This window comes from Neofelis nebulosa, chromosome 3 (assembly GCF_028018385.1).
Source record: "Neofelis nebulosa isolate mNeoNeb1 chromosome 3, mNeoNeb1.pri, whole genome shotgun sequence".
In the NCBI taxonomy this organism is placed as follows: Eukaryota; Metazoa; Chordata; class Mammalia; order Carnivora; family Felidae; genus Neofelis; species Neofelis nebulosa.
In genome coordinates, this window is record NC_080784.1 from 14635225 (window position 1) to 14653486 (window position 18262).

Sequence of the window (18262 nt, forward strand, 5' to 3'; positions counted from 1 at the left end):
AGCGGGCCACACAGTAAATATCCCTTCTCTCTCTCCTCTTCAGAGTCTGTGGTGGAATGCCCCCGCAATTGCCATGGAAATGGAGAGTGTGTTTCTGGAACTTGCCATTGTTTTCCAGGATTTTTAGGTCCGGATTGTTCAAGAGGTACGCGAGTTAGAGCCTTTTCTTAAGCCAATAGAAAGAGGCTGTAGAAACACGCCTAAGTCCGAAAACTCCCAGGACGGGGAAGAAAGGGGGAAACGGGCCGACGCCTTGTCCCAGCGACGTGCTTGTCTTTCAGGACCCCGACCGCAGATGTGGCTGTTGACTCTTCTGTCGTGTTTTATTTCACAGCAGCCTGTCCTGTGTTGTGCAGCGGCAACGGACAGTACTCCAAAGGCCGCTGCCTCTGTTTCAGCGGCTGGAAGGGCACCGAGTGCGATGTGCCCACTACGCAGTGCATTGACCCTCAGTGCGGGGGGCGTGGGATTTGCATCATGGGCTCTTGCGCCTGCAACTCGGGATACAAAGGAGAGAATTGCGAAGAAGGTAAACACGCCCATATTTACGGAAGTCCGTTGTGACCGTCCTAAAGGAAGAGATGATCGGATCATTTGTCATCTTTAGTTTGGCAGATGAAGCTCTTTATATGCCTCCTCGTGAAAGTAATTTGATCTCCATGCGTATGGTGGCATCATTTGGTTAACATTTTCACTAATAAGAAAGAGCAAATACCGAGGAGCCCCTATGCTTCCAGTCGTGTGAATAATTCTTTTTTCTTTCAATCAGAGAAAGTAAGCAAACGTGTGTGACTCGAAGCCCACGATGGGCTGTTGTTTTGCTTAGTTGGTTTTTTATCTTTGCTTTCAGGTTTTTCGTTTGTTTGTTTGTTTTGTTTGTTTTCACAGTTTTTCACCTCGAAACCAGCTTTTAATCGAGCATTTTGGCGCGTCTAAAAAGACAGGCTATTGCACGTAATATACGAGTGAAAAAAAGTACATCACGGGTTTGTTCTATAACCGTATGTAATGATGAGAATCAGGCTGCTATACTGTAAAGTGCAGTTGAACTGTTTTTTCAAAAAGCAGAAAAGCACCATTTCCGTTCTTCAATCAAATTGATTTTATTGATCCGCACACACAAAGTAATGCAATTAAGTCTCTGGAATTAAATTTTCAGGCCATTGACCCTACAAGTGTAAAGTTTTATTGAGTCAAATTGCTAAATTAAATCTCGTCATCTAAAGCACATTAAAGTGAATTAAGAAGGATAGAGCGTATGCAACTCATTTATTTCTCAAACAGTTTGAGAGTCCCATACAGCTGTCACTGCTCAATGGTCTTAGATTAGGTCAGCTGATACAATTTCGTTATAGAGAAGCCGATACTTATTACTGTCTGATTAAGCAGAACAGAGAGCAATAGTCTGAAATCTCAGGAGCATATATGTGGAATTCATGAAAATTACAAATCCTTGCAAGAGTCTCAGTTACCTAAATGGCATAATTCTGAATGCTGAGTTGTGTCATTTTTTTTGCATTTTCAGAAACACATTCTTGAAAATGGTAGTCAAATATTTGAGTATCCAACATTTTCATGTACATTAGATTGGGACCTAATTCTTTATTCTGCACGTACTTTGCATGTATGATATCTGCTAGATTTAATTATAAAATTGTTCTCTTTTCTCTACTGTAGCTGACTGTCTAGACCCTGGATGTTCCAATCACGGTGTGTGTATCCATGGGGAATGTCACTGCAATCCAGGATGGGGTGGTAACAATTGTGAAATACTGAAGACCATGTGTCCAGACCAGTGCTCTGGTCATGGGACGTATCTTCAAGAAAGTGGCTCCTGTACCTGTGACCCTAATTGGACTGGCCCAGACTGCTCAAATGGTAAGGTTAAAAAATGCACCACAGTTGACTGCTTAATATTGTGTAGCTAACTAAAAATTAAGATCTTTTCGTTTTTAAAGCACACTTATTAAATTTTATATAGGTTTTATCGAAGTGATTGTTTCTAGAAAGAAATGTTAAAAGTGATGAAATTTAGTCACATTAGAAAAAGAAACAGGCTAGGTCAACTTGTCATTAAAATTTCTCCTTTAGTAGCATTGTAAAGAATATTTCGTTTGTGTAAAATACTCCCTCTTCTAACTCTCAAGGCCTGTGTATAGCTTGGGACTTAAACACATTATCTCATCAACAGAGAAGCCTCAATTTAAAAATTATTTGACAACATAAGGCTAAACCTGATCACAATAAAGAGTACATATAGATAAATATTATGATATGCATAATGGTCCAACGCTGATTTTTAGATTATAATAATATGATTGTAATAGAAATGGCAGGCAGTAATTTTTTTTCCATCAGTCAGGTTGTTACTGAACAGCAGCTGTGTGCACGGCATGGTGATGGGCCCTGTAGGAATAAATACTGAATCCTTCCTGCCTTCTAGAATAGTGGCTTTCAGATTTTTGACCGTGACCTAAATGACCCATAGCCTCAGTCTTACGTTGTGACACATACATATACAGACTGACATAACTGAAACAAAGCTTTACCAAGTGGTACACACTAATGCTTTTCCCTACGTCTTTTCTACTTTTTTGATGCTGGTTGTATCCCATGAATTAATTCCATGACCGTATTAGTCACACCGTACGAAAAGGTAATCTAACCTAGAAGGTTACCGTTTAATTGGGGAGAGGAGACGAACACACATGAAATACTTAGAAACCAGGACGTGCCAGTTTAATGTTTTATTGAATAGTACGTGGAACAATATGCTAAATACAACCAACATTCAGAGGAGTGATCCTGCCTTGATGCACGTGAGGTCCTCAAGGAGATTTTTATGAACATTTCTTGCCTTCTTTTAAAGATGGCAGCTAGCATGGAAATGGGAGGAGGCGCTTTTTGACTAGGGGAATGGTACTAGAAAGTACCTACGAGCGTAGGCTCTGAGATCAGATGCTCGGGTTCATATCCAACCTCTGCTACTTATTAGCTGGGTAATCCTAGGCAGACTACTATATGTTTTAGTTTACCCATCTATAAAGTGAATTTAACCGAGAAATTCTTGGGGCCCCCGGGTGGCTCAGCCAATTGAACATCCAGCTCTTGATTTTGACTCAGGTCATGAGCTCAAAGTTGCGGGATCGAGCCCCGTGTCTGGCTCGGTCATGGGCATGAAGCCTGCTTAAGATTCTCTCTCTCTCTCTCTCTCTCTCTCTCTCTCTCTCTCTCTGCCTCTCTCCTGCTCACGCTCACTCTCACTCTCTAAAGGAAAAAAAAGAAAAAAGCAATTCCTCACAGGGATACTTTGGGAATTACTTGAATGACTGTATATAAAGTACTTAGTACAGTGCTTAGTCCAGGATAAATTCTAAATCTAGCTACCACCCACCACTGCCACAGCAACTACCATTAACCAAGTTGCACCTCTGAGCGTATCGTTACACACGTGGGAGCGTAAAGAAAGAGTATTTGGAGGCAAACGTCGGGTTGGGCCCGATTTGGAGGGACGCAGCTTGGCAATGACAGTTCAGACAATGGAGAACTCACTGGTCATGACGATGTGTGCCCGCCAGTTTGATGAGAGCAGCCTGTTAGAACTCCCCATCGATTATATGTCAGAGAACACGACTAGTCAGACTTTGACGGCCCAAGGCGAGTTTGAGAGCTCTCCCAGAGTGTGAAGTGCTGAGAGCGTGAATTCGTGGGGAGATCGCAGAATTGAAAAGGATGAAGCCAAGGGCCGTTTTAAAGGAAAGCTAGACAGCAGTTGCTGAAGAGACAGTGCAGAAGTTGACCAGAAGAGCCAGATGTCGGCAACCAGGAGGGGCTGGGGCAGTGGACGCGTCTCTGGAGAAGACAGGAAGCTGGGAAGGGGTGAGGGGCGAGGGGCAAGGCAGGATGCAGGCCAGGTGATGAGGAGAGACCGGTGAGACATGGAGGAAGGATGGCTTCTGTTTGGATACTCAAAGTAAGCAAAACTAAATACTACTAAAGGGGGGGTGGGTGCAGAATGAGGAGGAGGAGAAGAGGGAGAGGAGGGGAAGTGGGGGGGGGGGAGCAAAAGGACAGGTTTTAGTAACGCTGTTGAGTCTGTGTAGGTTTGGCCTCAGGGAAGGGGTCTGTCTACCCCTCACCCTGCCCACACGGATTGCCTTCTCTGCAGACCTGTCGTAACAGTGAGCGGTTAAGAGCAGGGAATCTGGGGCTGAACTGCCTGGCTTCGGGTCTTGAGCTGGCCATTCTGTAGGCGTGTGACATTCATCGGCTCTTTAGCTCCTCTGTTGCCTCCGTTTCTTTACCTGTGACATGGGGACAATAAGAGTACTACCTTACACAATTAAATTACGACCTGATACAACGGTCGTAAGATGGAAATGAGTTAATATGTGGAAAGCGCTTAGAATCGTGCCTTACACATGGCAAGTCCTTACAAGTCTTAACCATTAACACAAGTAGTGGCGGTGGTGGTGGCGGTCATAGTCATGGTGGTTTGTCACACTTAATTCTTGATTGGTTGAGAGGAGCTTCCACATAAAAGTACTGCTTGGAGGGGCACTGGGGGGGCTCAGTCAGTTAAGCATCTGACTCTGGATTTCAGCTCAGCTCATGAGATCGAGCCCCGCATCGGGCTCTGTGGTCTCTCTCCCTCTCTCTCTCTGCACCTCCCCTGCTCGTTCTCTCCCCCTGTGTCTCTCTCGAAATACATAGATAGACTTTAAAAAAAAGTACTGCTGGGGTACAGTTCCCCAAATGTGAAAATTATGAAATGCAAATTATTTCATCTATTATTATAACCTGATGGCATTAACCTAAGAGAAACCCCGCTACGCAGCGAATTAACATGCTTATTTTAAGGGGAAAAAAAAGACTAGTAATTTTTACAGATCGCTCTTTCTTGGCACCTTGAGAAACTCGGGTGACATGGCTGCTACCCTGGGCATCCTCAGCAACACGACACATTCGTGCGCCATTCCTCACCTGCTACAAACTGAATCCCGGAAGCCCACGCTAAACAAAGTTGTGTCCAGGCTAAGTCGTAATTCTGATGAAAGACTTCTGTTGAAGCCTTGACCAGATATCCTGGGTAAAGGGACAAAGGGACGACTCAATGCCTTTTCTTCCTCGTACTGTTCTCTCTCTCATTTCCCCCCAACCTTTCTTCTTCCCGCAGCTCCCTTGCCCCTCCTCCCTCATCCGGTCTCTCTCTTCCTTCCTTTTCCTCTACCTCCCTCATCTCTGGGCCATACATTTTTGGAGGCAGACAGAGGCTTATGTTCGTCACTGCTCCGTAGAAATAGGAGTTGATCCAGATAGCCGGGAGAAGCAAAAACTGGTTGGAAAATTCATGACCGTAGACCAAATCACACGTCCGGGACAAATGAGAGCAAAAAACATAACCTGGGGGCGGGATTGTAGAGAACCCTCCGGGCCTCACTAAAGAGTTTTAGGAAATCATCACCACCCAACATTAGGAAGCCTAGGTGCAAGGCATTATTTAAATAACACGTTAACTTGTTCTGTCCTTTGTTCTTAAAAACATATTTTATAACCATAAGAATCAAAATAAGCATTTAATTTTTTCTGTTCAGTGTTTGTTTCCCTTTCTGGCTTCTGTGTTAAAAAATGCATCCCACACTCAGGAAAGTCCAATTAAAGTTTATAGATACAGTTATTTTTATAGTAAAGCTACTTGGTTCAGGTCTCTTATGCCTCCATCAGTAAAATAAGCATCCGAATACTAGCTAGAAAATAATACTTGTTTGAAAATTGTCATTCTAATTTGTCTCCCACAGTTACCCAGGTAGGAAAGGAATGGTGAAACAGCCCTATTCGTTTCAGATAATGTTATTTAACACGTTAACCTGAATTATTTTATAAAGGAGAGTTTGTAATGGATACTATAGCTCAAAAGATAATTCAGTCTTTGGCCCCTGGCCGGCTGAGTCAGTGGAGCGTGTGACTGTTGATCTCGGGGTCGTGAGTTCGAGCCCCACATTGGGTGTAAAGGTTACTGAAAAAAAGTTTAAAAAATAAAATAAGGTCATTCTGTGATATTGCTATGAGTAGCAAAAAAAAAAAAAAAAAGGTAATAGATGTTAATTAAGAGATGAAATTGGCTGCCAAAAGCACCTGTCATTCTTTTACATATTTGGACTGATTTTTTTTTTCCGTGCTTATATAATCATTTTGCCAGTTGCAAATCTAATGGTAGCCGTGTACAAAATGACTGATTAGACATAATCAGTGGGTGAAGATCTTTGTCCCATCTCATCTTTACACCCCCAATGAAAAACCAAAAAAACATATTAAACTCTCAATGTATAGAGTTGGATAATGAATGCAGTGCTCTTCTTTGGAATAAACTAATTACGCTCCGGAAAAAAAAAAAAAAAAAGACTTTATTCAACTTTGCTATTAGCTGGAAAAAGACAGAAAACTTAGAAGAATTATCAGTAATTAAACATGCGTCTATTCATCCTGTGAAAATATCCTGGTTCCTGTGCCGGAAATTTATCTGCGTGTTCCACAGTTGCCATCTAAAGTTTACAAACACATCGTAGGTAACTTACACTTGTGGCTGGAAGTTGACCAGCAGCATTATTGGGAATTTCTAACTAACTGAATCCCAAGGCAGAACACTTTACCAGCTACTTCTTTTGTTGTTGTAGAAATGACCTTCGGATCTCTAAATTCAATAAGAGTAGATTCTGCAGCTGCAGAAACATTTGGTTAAGCTGCTCCAAGAGAAGAAATGAATTATTTCCATCAGAAAGTTTATAGGTTTGAAAGCAACCGAGTTTTCCTCTCTCCTCATCAGCAGTTTGTCCATTAATTAGCCCTTCAATTCCACTTCAATTAAATTAACTCTAATTAATAAGTTCATTACAAAGATTGACGCACCTTGCTCAAAGCTAGTGTGCTAAACGCTGATAAACACCTTCGCCCTAATGAAAAATTGATTAGATTGAATAAAAGGGGTACCTCAGAAAGAAACCTCTCTCTTCTGGAGCAGAGTTGATGTTCTGTTCGTCTGAAGTTAATCAAACCATCTTGGATCTCTTAATCAAAAATTTAATTCAAACGAGATGAAAAATGTGGCTTGAAAAAAACATACCCCACTCTCTTCCAGTGAACAGTCCTGGCTGTTGTTTATAAGAAATGTTACAACCCTCACAGTGCCTTGATATGCTGTTTAAGATTCTGCAGGACTGAGAGACAGAATTACGGTGTCTGAGAAATGTTATTTGGGCAGTGAGTGGGGGAAGTAGGAACATGTGGCCACATAAACAGTTACTGGTTTTTAATTTAAAAATAAGGCTGTAGTCTATTTCCTCTTTGTTTGAAATGATTGCAGGTTTTTATTGTTCAGCATTTTTATCTTTGCAAGAAAAGCAAAACCAAACGACGGTCTTACAATCATAGAAAAAAGCGGTAGTTGATTTTATTGAACTTTACATGTAAAAAGTAGAATATAAAATACCCTTCAAAGTTTTCTTTCCGTGTGTGTGTCTAATCAAATAAGCTTTTAAGAAAGGTTTTGAAGAAAAAAATGACTTTAGACACAATTCTTTTTAACGATGGAACCTATTATGGTTTTGAAGTCCTTTGGTAACGTTCAGTTATTCTGATATCTGAAAAACCTAGCTTGTGCAGTGACAGAGTCAGTAGCCACATACATTTTTAAACTGGTTTTCTATTATCGTTCGTCTCTGTCAATAGTACCAGTTTACTGGACGGGAAAAACAACAATTTCTTTTACTCAACCAGCATGTGTGTGTGTCAGAAGCAAGCCAGTGTGCAAACTACAAGATTCTTTTTAATAAAAGTTTCTGAATATTTTAGAAATCTAAACCATAGAGCTAGAAATAACCCCTTTGCAATTCTTGCTATACGGGTGAAACCCAACTCCTGCTGAGACACTGAAATATTTCATTAATTTTATATTAATTTGATGTATGTGTTTGTCTGTGTGCATGGCTTCTCCACTGCCAGAAGACCCTGTGGGATGCATTACGTGTGTGTATTTTCCTCTCGTTATGAATCACGTGCTCCGTTTTGTTAGTAGCCTCTATGTTTACACATACAATATAGGAAAGGATTTATAACAAAATTGTCATGGGTATTTTATGCACAATTACAGCAGCGTATTAAACGAAATGATGAATTGAAAAAGTGCATTTTTACCATTTATAATGCTTACTAGTCGATGCTAAAATGTGCTCAGTATGTAAATCCTTTGTATTTATTTTCAGTGGTTTTGTTTTTAAGACGTAGCCCTGCTTATTCATTCTCCTTCTCCCCGCCGCCCTCCTCCCCTGCTCTCTTTCCTCTTTTTCAATACAGAAATCTGTTCCGTGGACTGCGGCTCGCACGGGGTGTGCATGGGGGGCACCTGTCGCTGTGAAGAGGGCTGGACGGGCGCAGCCTGCAGTCAGAGAGCCTGCCACCCGCGCTGCGCCGAGCACGGCACGTGCAAGGATGGCAAGTGCGAATGCAGCCAGGGCTGGAACGGCGAGCACTGCACCATCGGTAGGCCCCGCCCCCAGCCCCGCCCCGCCCCGCCCCGCCCCGCCCCGCCCCGCCCCGCCCCGCCCCCCGCCAGCCCTGCGCGCGCAGCCGGAGGGAGCGCCCTGGTTCCTGGCTGTTTCCCTACTTGCAAAAGCTGATTTCCTCTAATTAATTTTCATTCGTCTTTCTTAAAAAAAAAAAAAGCTTCTTCACATCAGGCCTCGTGTTACAACGGCCATTCGGTTCTTTTTAGAACAGCTGTCACAAGCATGAGGTATAAGAATTCGGTGGTTTGTGATGGCTGCAAAAGTTGACTCACCTGCAGATGATTTCATTTCTTTTTTATGAACACGCCTCCGTTGAATATTACGTCTCAGCGTTCCATGGTGCCATTGCATAACAGCAGTATTTTTTACTTTAAAAAAGATGCCAAGCACGGGCAGCCCCACGCATTTTAGCACCTGTCGATAATACTTGAGTCTCTCAAAAAGCGGTTTGACTTTCTATGGCTTTATTTTGCAGCAGCCCAAGAAATAAAGTAGAATGAAATGCACAAGGCTAGCTGTTCTTAAAGTTACATGCTGATACTTTTCAAATATGATGATGTTCGTGAACCTCTGTGGGTTAAATAAAGCAAACAGGTGTTTAAGATCAAAATGTTGGTACATAAATGATAGCTAGGATGGATTCAGAATTATCCAGAACATACATAGTACCATATTTTCAAGGTATTCGGTGCCTTTGCTTTTTACCATTTGAGTCACTGAACTTAAAACATTTAATTAAAGAAAATATAACAAACGTAAGTAATAAATGCCTGCCTTCCTTCAGTGGAAGTGTACCATATTAGCTCTAAATGACACAGCCTTACAAAAATGTCATAATCTGCATAACTTGAGGTATGGTGTTTTATGTCCATAGGGTGTAATTTGCTAACTGGAGGGAGTCCCAATATCTTAAAAAATTTCTTCTTCCAGTGCAGCTATAAGTATCATGTACTTTATTTTCTTGCTTACAGGAATTGGCTAGCTAGGAAATTTTTCACGGGAAAGTTGAAATCACATAATTTTATAAATTGTCACAATTGTATCTTTACAGAACTTCAAGTGAGTTTTTTTCCAGTCTTAGTGACATTCCTGTCATCTGTTTTAAGGGTGGTGAGCCCCTTGCCCCCACAGGTGATGATCCACAGAAGGGCTCCCAGGACTCGGGGCACTTGTGCTCATGACCATAATAGTTATCCGAAAGGGAAATGACCCGTCGTCATCAGGTGGTTTCTGGAGAAGTCCATGCACAGGCCTCCTGAGTTCTTTCTCTCCCACCAGGAGAGGTCACCCGGAGCGTGGACCTTTCTCCAGCACTGAACTACACCAACACGTGTGCAAGGAACACGTGCTTCTGCCGAGGGTAGCGCATTTGAGACTGAGAGGTTTTTAATAGGGCCGCTCCAAGAGGTAGCCTCTGTCAGCCACAGCCACCAAAATTCCAGATTCTCAGAAGAAGAGATTCTCCTGGTAGGCACAATCATTGTAGAGAACGTCCAGTTTTCCAGATGCCTGCCAAGGACCCGCCCTGCGGATTCTCCAGATCAGGCCTGTGGTGTTAACGTTTACCTGGGAAACACCCTTAGCGGCTCCCTTGTGGAATGTGAGCTTCCTACCTACATCCCGGGAAGCATCGAGTCCCCACGGAGGAAAGCTGTGAGTGCACAGAGTGCTTATCTCCACAAATTTGATAACGGCTTTCCCCTCCTCTACTCTTCAAGAGAGGCTTCTGGGGCAATGGCTGCCTATCGTTTGTGTGAACTACATTTGTGAACTATATTAAAGCAGCAGACCGTTGAAACCACAATTTGTGGGTCTTTCTGTGGACATACAGAGAATAATTTGTACCCCTGCGACCAAACAGCGCTGTGCCCAAATCCCAGAATGCCCATCTACCAGAGGCAGGGCAGGAGAAATAGGCCTCTAATCACAGTCCATCAGGTGTTATGACCCCACCACCCCCATACCCATAAGAAGTGAATTGATTCTAGTTGGGGGGAGGAAATGTTATATATTTGACTGAATGTATCCTAGGAAGTACAGCAGACACATGAATATATAGCTTGGAAAACCTAGCAGTATATACTATAAGGTTTTCCATAGGCAAATTTAACTTGCTAACCAACAGTTACTAAATAAGTCATTCTCTCGGTGTCCTCACTGACTTCGGTCATATAGTACACGGTGCGTTTCCCACAGATGAGCGGTCCTTGAGCAGTTTTTCAGTTATCTGGGAACACGCGAGGTTGCTGTTAGTCGCAGCTCTTTTTATTATAACGTAGCATATCTTGTTAGGGTTGTTAACAGTTCTGTTCTCTGTTGTTTTATTTCATTTTGTTTCCTTTGTAGTCAATGTGAGTAACAATGTGGCAGTAAAGGACCTACCTCATTTAAAAATGAGTCTTCAAAGTGAACCTTTTAAAAGACGCAGGGAACCTCAGATCACTGTTTGGTTCTTCTATGCTATTAGAGCTACTTATTCCAGATTTTGCCATGCAAAGATCCAATTACTTTTTTTCCGACTACTTAACTACCTGTGCGTATGTCCACAGTGGAGCCTAAGGGGCCGTTTAAAAAGAGGCCTTTGTGAGCCACTGATTTAAACAACCCAGGAAACTACAGTACGTTTTCTCATTTGGGATATGTGACTATGCTGTGCATTTCCCTCTCATTTTCAACACTTACACATCTGGCTAAAAGAAGCTGCCACTTTATGAAAGAATACTCATAAATCAGCAAGGTTTTTTTTCTTTCTCCATATTATGTGCCATCTCATTGAATACAAACAGGGAGGTTAATTGAAAGAGAGACGGAGGAGAAATTAAACAGTTAGAAGCAAACAAAAGTTCCCAATAGAAAGCAAAGGATATTCTTCATTAGTCATCTTACCGTCTTCATAAACTGTTCATGCTTTCATAAAACCATAGGCATTTTGATAGTAAAATAGGTTATGAATTTAGAGTGTTCACTGAACACCCTATCTACTGACAAGATTCCATCTTGCTATTTTTATTAGTGCGTTCATATTTTCCTCTCGTTGTGAATCATGAGTTCGGCAAGTTGGGCTTATTAATCCTCAGGTTCACTGTCCCAAGTCCTTCTCCTTTCTGGGGTTAGACTTTGAAAAGTGATGCCTGCAGATGGAAAATGAAACAAAGGGAAATCTACTTCTAGCGATATTATGATTTAAAATAAATATTTTTTCCCTTCCTCCCCATAAAAGCATTTATGGCTGTTGGGCCCTTTCATAAATAAAGGGAAGTTGGTTATATGAGAGAGCCACATCAAATGTTTCTAGCAAATATTACTAGCATACTTTATTTTTTTTTTCAACGTTTTTTATTTATTTTGGGACAGAGAGAGACAGAGCATGAATGGGGGAGGGGCAGAGAGAGAGGGAGACACAGAATCGGAAGCAGGCTCCAGGCTCCGAGCCATCAGCCCAGAGCCCGACGCGGGGCTCGAACTCAGGGACCGCGAGATCGTGACCTGGCTGAAGTCAGACGCTCAGCCGACTGCGCCACCCAGGCACCCCTAGCATACTTTAATAGTAACAGCACCGTCATCCTTTGTATGTGACCATTCCACAGGAAGGTCGAGTGATTATCCCACTCACGTTCCTACTGTTGTTTCTAACAAGATAGAAAAGATGGAAGAATATTTAGAGGGCCCAGAAGCAAGATAAAATATACCAAATATAATTAAGTGGTTTATAAATAAAAGTTGACGTAATTGGAATACTGCATGGCTGTCTCCATATAAACAAGCCAGAACAGTTCTGTATCGATCAAGGTCAAGCCTGTGACCTGGGAGATACTTGTCTTGGCCTTAATTCAGTAAGTTCACTGTTGATGTATTTAACTGAAACCGGAATCTATAACCACACAAAGGCAACTCCTTTGCTTTGACTCTCCCTATCCTTGCGTGGAAACACTGGAAGACTACTCTTCTGGCCTGGTGGCTGGAGTTAGTGGACCATAGAAAGAATGCAAACGCCACGCCAGCCTCTGCTGAACAGATGGTGATACGCAGAATCCACATAACTTGTAAGCGCAATGCAGCTGAATATTCTGGGCAATGCTACATCCTAAGTTTGCACATCTTGAGTCTTTCTAACCTGTAGCTTCCCCCAAGAGCTATTCTTTGTAGCGGTTGCGGAGAAAAAAAAACCGTCCCCATAGCCTTCCCTTTGTAGCTGAGAGCACTGGAGGTTATAGATGAGATTGTGACCTGCAAGGGTGAGGGGAGCAGGGCTGGGGACTGAATAACATATTTGATTGCTGTCTACAATGAAGTGTTGTTAGGAAGGTAGGGAAGACCCAGATCTGTCTGTAGATGGGTGAATTATCTCCTGGAGATTGATTGGTATTTCCCATTGGTGTGTCCCATTTCCATACAGACAGAAATGGAGAAAATGGGCTTAAGTTGTTAAGATGTTGTTTAGCTACAATGAGGAACCTCCTGTTGGAAGACGTATTTAAATCCTGACACAAGATCCCAAAGAAAGGTTTTAATCTCGGTTCCTGGAAGCTTTGGGAATACCATAATCATTTAGGCGTGAAACACTGGGGGTTTTGTTTGGTTCTTTTTGTTAATTTGAGGAATGTTTTTAAGAGGGGAATTTCTGGTAACTTTTTTCCATTCGCCAAGTCTCTTGAGTAGTGTCCCTATCTGAAGGACCCCTTGAGGTCTCTTGTGGTTCTAGAATTTCTTGATTTCTGCTTTATTTAGAAAATTACGAGATTTAAACAAGGGATTCCCCTTTTGTTCTGTTTCACTTAGCTTTTCGTTTTCCCTAAGGCATTTACATGTCTTTGTTACCTTTCATTTGTTCATTTATTTCTTTATCCATTAAGCAATTACTGATCATCTCATCTGTGATATTCTAATATCTTTTATGCAAGTTAGTGGTAACAGATGAAAAAAACAAAGCGTGGGCTCTGGAAGGAAAAAGAATACGTGTTGTCAAGTCTGCTCTGTGATTGATCCACTATAACTTGTATAATGAAGCTATTGGTTACTGTAGGGCAGCGACCAGAGGGGAGAATATATGTGGATCCCCTGGGGTCCGGTCCCAGTCCCTGCTGCTTGCAATTTGGTTTCAGCCCTTTTATCAGTAGGAAAGCCCTTGTTCCCTGCTTGTATCTGACTGACTGCCTACTCTATCATTGTGACCTAGGCAAGTCATTTTTTGTTTTTGTTTTTTTTTCTCTCAACGTTTATTTATTTTTGAGACAACACAAGCAGGGGAGTGGCAGAGAGAGGGGGACAGAGGCAAATAGTGTTGGAGGCAAATACATTAGAGTTCTTATTCTGTGGTTAAGTATAAATGAGACGACTGCAATCCAGACAGTGTTTTGGATGTTGACTTCCAAAAATAAAGACACAAAACAAAATTGCTGTCCAACGTGAAATTTTCATTTCACTGTTATGAAATGTAACCTAGTCTCAAAATGGATATGGCTTAACAAGAAGTTAGTATGTTTGAGTTGAGGGTTTTGAGAGGTGTTGCTTTGAGAAAGAAAGGAAGGGAGGGAGGGAAGGAGGGAGGGAGAAAGAGAAGGAGAAGAAGAGGAAAGGAGAAGAAAGGGAAGGGAAGGGAGCTAGGGAAAGAGAAAGGTGGAGTCTATTTGGTATTTGTCTTCTCTCGATACCTCCAAGACAGAGTTGTTTATTGAGCTACATTGATTTTCATGTACTTTCAGGCAATTCAAATGGAAATTTGGCCTAGGGGAAATCCTAATTCCTTTAAGCTACAAAAGACCAGCTATTTGTTTTTATTCTAATTCTTTAGTACATTGGGAAACAGGATCATTAATGATCACAAAGACATGCTTTGTTTGCTCAGACAAAACTTAGACTTAACAGTACTCGGCATCCCTCTATTAAATACTATGGTTGCTCTGGGCTTTGGGATGCTGAAGATCAGAAATTGAAAATGAAATACACACAACTGGGGAGTTCTCTACTAAACAATATGGGGGTAAAAGAGAGAAAGATGAAAACTGTACCATTGTGGACAAAGCTTAGCCTCGTTGTTCTCGTCCTTATCTCTGGAGAACGCTGAAAGAATAGTATTTTCGTTGTTACCTTTAAAAATAAGTGACGATCTGGGGGCGCCTGGGTGGCTCAGTCGGTTAAGCGTCCAACTTCGGCCTAGGTCATGATCTCATGGTCCGTGAGTTCGAGCCCTGCGTCGGGCTCTGTGCTGACTGCTCGGAGCCTGGAGCCTGCTTCCGATTCTGTGTCTCCCTCTCTCTCTGCCCCTCCCCCGTTCATGCTCTGTCTCTCTCTGTCTCAAAAATAAATAAACGTTAAAAAAAAATTTTTTTTTTTAAATAGGTAACGATTTGGTTTCACAAGTGACCACTCGGATACACTCTGATACTTCCCTTAGATTACAAAATCGATATTCTTTGTAACTTTTGCAATGTTCCCAAGTTGGGAATCATATTGACCATAATACAGAATGTGGAAATTCTGCAAGTATCTTTCTGCATTTGTACTGAAACTTCGTAAGTCCCCCCTTAAATGAATACAGGGTACCACGTTACACCTGCCAATGAGCGCTCTGGGAGACATCTGGCTTCCCGTCTGTCAGAGTGATGGAGTAGCTACAAAAGGGGTCTCCACTGCCTCCCACCTGAGTCCCTGGCGGGGCCAGCGACATACTTGTCATGAATCTGGTAAAGCTGAAGCCTCAGAGAGAACTGGAACACCTCGCTGGTGCGGGCCTTTCTTGCGAGAGGACCGCGGGGTTATAGGGTCACATGTTCATCGGAAACTTGCAAATCAGTTAGGGCCTTCATCTATTTCCTTTTCGACTTGCTTTCCATCACACTTTTCCTTGAGTAGGATGACACTGGAATGACTATGGGCACTTTGAGGATTCAGCCAAGGAGGCTCTGAGCTGGGGATACATTTAGTTTAGATTTAATTGGATATATTTATGAGGTGTGAAATCATTGCTGTCTGTGGTTGTTATTGCTAGCCATCCAGGAATATTCCTACCACCCGCTGCCTCACCTACTGACATGAAAGCACAGGGTCAGAGATTATATGAAGCTATGAATTAGTCCTGTGGAGCCCTGCACCAGAAGTAGATCGTGGAGGAGAAATAAGGTTCGAAATGTATGGAAACGGAAGTTAGTCTGTGGAAAATTCCTCTCGTCATCAGATATGTTGTAAAAGTGCCTAATCAAAAATGCCTAATTTCTCCTGTCAGAGATACACTTGGTACTGGGATGTCTGTAATTACAAACTTGCCACAATTTTCTCGTTTGACGAATATACCTTTTGAGCAATTGATCAGAATTCTAGCGTTTCTTAGGGCGCAGACATGTCAGCAGTGTTGCGAAATTGAGTTCATCAGGGTGTGAAGTCACACGTGCCGTGCATCGCAGGGTATCCGTGAATCTTATGAACATTCGAGAAAAAAATTTCATGTTTATGTGACATGAAACACTGATATTGACAAAGATAATATAAAAGTCATAATATTCTGTGAGGATATCACAACAAAGTGGTTAATGAATGTCATCAATTCAAAGAGTGTTTAAGATTTGTTTATTATACAATAAAGTCTTCCTTTCTAGCAATAATGCCAAAAATTTATATGACATTAATAATAATTAAATTGAAACTTTTCTAAACTATCAGTAATGAAAACTATATTAAACAGTCACAGTGAATAAAGACTGAATTATCTTTCTGTTCAGTCTACAGAAAGTATTACAAAATCATTGTCTTATAAAGAAGCATTGAAAGAGTGAACAAAGCTCAAAAATACAGAAGGAGAAATGTTTATTAGAGACATGACAGGCACTTAATAAAAAATGTTACATGCTTTTCTGATATTTGTGGTGTTTTCAGCTCAAAAATCATTTCCTTTGATTTCTTATTCTAAATACTCATTTTATACCTAATTTTCATATTCATAATTTGGTATTCTTTTCTTTTTTTAAAAATTCATTCATGTATTTATTTTGAGAGGGAGAGCAAGAGAGAGAGAGAGAGAGAGCGAGCATGCCAGGGAGTGCAGAGAGGGGGAGGTAGAGAGAGACAGAGAGAGAGAGAGAGAGGGAACCCTAAGCAGGTTCCTCACTTTTAGCTCAGAGCCCAACTCGAGGCTAAATCTCACAAACCATGAGATCATGACCTGAGCCGAAATTAAGAGTTGGATGCTTAACCAGCTGAGCCACCCAGGTGCCCTTGGTACTCTTTTTCTTAATGAGAGCCCCCCAAGATGTATAATTTCAGACCCCATAAAACCTGCATCTACCTCTGTTCCCAGCTCTATGACTTGATAACTGTGTGATCTCGGGGAAGTCACTTAAGCTCCCTGTGCTACATTTTCCTCATCTGTAAAGTGGGAATGAAAATAGAGTCTCAGAGAGTCTTTGAGAGCATTAAATGACTTCACACATGGAGAAGAGCACTTAGGACACTTCCTGGCCCAAAATAAACACCATGTAGATGTTACTTATTGTTACTGTGGTTGCTGCTAGAGTTTGGGGACTGAGATTCATGAAGTTGACAGTGACCGATTCTTCCCTACTGAGTCTTGTCTTCACGCAGAGGAATTAGCCAACAGAAAAACAAGAGTCCGTGCTGGTTACGAGAACTGCTAGTCCCCTCCGCTTGCAGACACACTGAGTGGGGACAGAGATGCCTCGTGATCTGTCAAACATGGTGGAGGGTGGGGCAGCAGGGGTCAGTAGACATGGAGTTGAATGGAAGGAAATTCTAAGCCGACTTGGTTGACGGTAAAAATCCAGAGAAGCCAGAAAGCCTCCTGTGCGGTGCGCAGAAAAGAGATCCTTCTTAAGATCCTCTCTGTTCTGCTGTCCCGGTGACTCTAAGTAATTTGATGTGACAAAAAGGATAGCGATTCCTAAGAGAACCTTGAAAGCCCCTTAGAGCTCATTGAGTATCACCCATGTTCTGAGAACCAGGCTGACTTTTAGATGTCTGTTTTTTTCCTTTGAGATAACATTAGTACCCATTTGGGGCTTCCTAATATATATATTTTTTCATTTTAGTCTTATTTATTTAGATGTAGTACTTTATCCTGTAATCCCCCAGAATGGGTTGGGTTGTTTTTTTTTTTAATTTTTTTTTTTTTAATGTTTGAGAGTGAGAGAGAGAGAGCCAGGGTGGGAGACACAGAATCCGAAGCAGGCTCCAGGTTCTGAACTGTCAGCACAGAGCCCACACGGGGGCCCAAACTCCCGAACCACGTGATCATGACCTGAGCCAAAGTCAGACGCTTACTCAACTGAGCCACCGAGGCACAGCAGTTTTATTTATTTTTTAAGTAATCTCTACACTCACCGTGGGGCTCGAACTCACAACCCCGAGATCAGGAATCACATGCTCCACAGATTGAGCCAGCCAGGTGCCCCTGCATATTTTTTTTTTTTCTTTAATGAGGCGTTTTAGTCTCCTCTTTCGTAAAGACACAACATTAGTCCCTTGACCTTTCTGAATGGTGGAGGCCCTTGTCAGTGCTCCCTCTACCGGTTTCAGTCTTTTTTAAAACTGTCACAAAGATAAATGCTGATGTTACTAGTGCATTGAACAATGTTCCGTTTTCCTGCATTTCGATGAAGAAGTGCTTGGATAAGGGGCGGCGTATTGGATGGCTAGTTTGATGTTTTAATTCGTCCAGCCTTCAGGTGGTTTTTCTCTTCAGCGCGTTAAGT

At 42.0% G+C, this 18262-nt stretch overlaps 1 protein-coding gene across 4 annotated transcripts in view; it reads left to right on the top strand.

Annotated features, from left to right (window-relative positions):
* Window positions 1–18262, top strand: part of TENM3 (teneurin transmembrane protein 3) — a 2564262-nt gene that overhangs the window by 2451300 nt on the left and 94700 nt on the right. For all 4 annotated transcript variants that reach the window (XM_058719934.1, XM_058719936.1, XM_058719935.1 and 1 more), the window contains 4 exons: window positions 44–145; window positions 335–529; window positions 1678–1878; window positions 8350–8535. In XM_058719934.1, the coding sequence (XP_058575917.1) occupies window positions 44–145; window positions 335–529; window positions 1678–1878; window positions 8350–8535 (684 nt within the window). The remainder of the gene's footprint in view (window positions 1–43; window positions 146–334; window positions 530–1677; window positions 1879–8349; window positions 8536–18262) is intronic.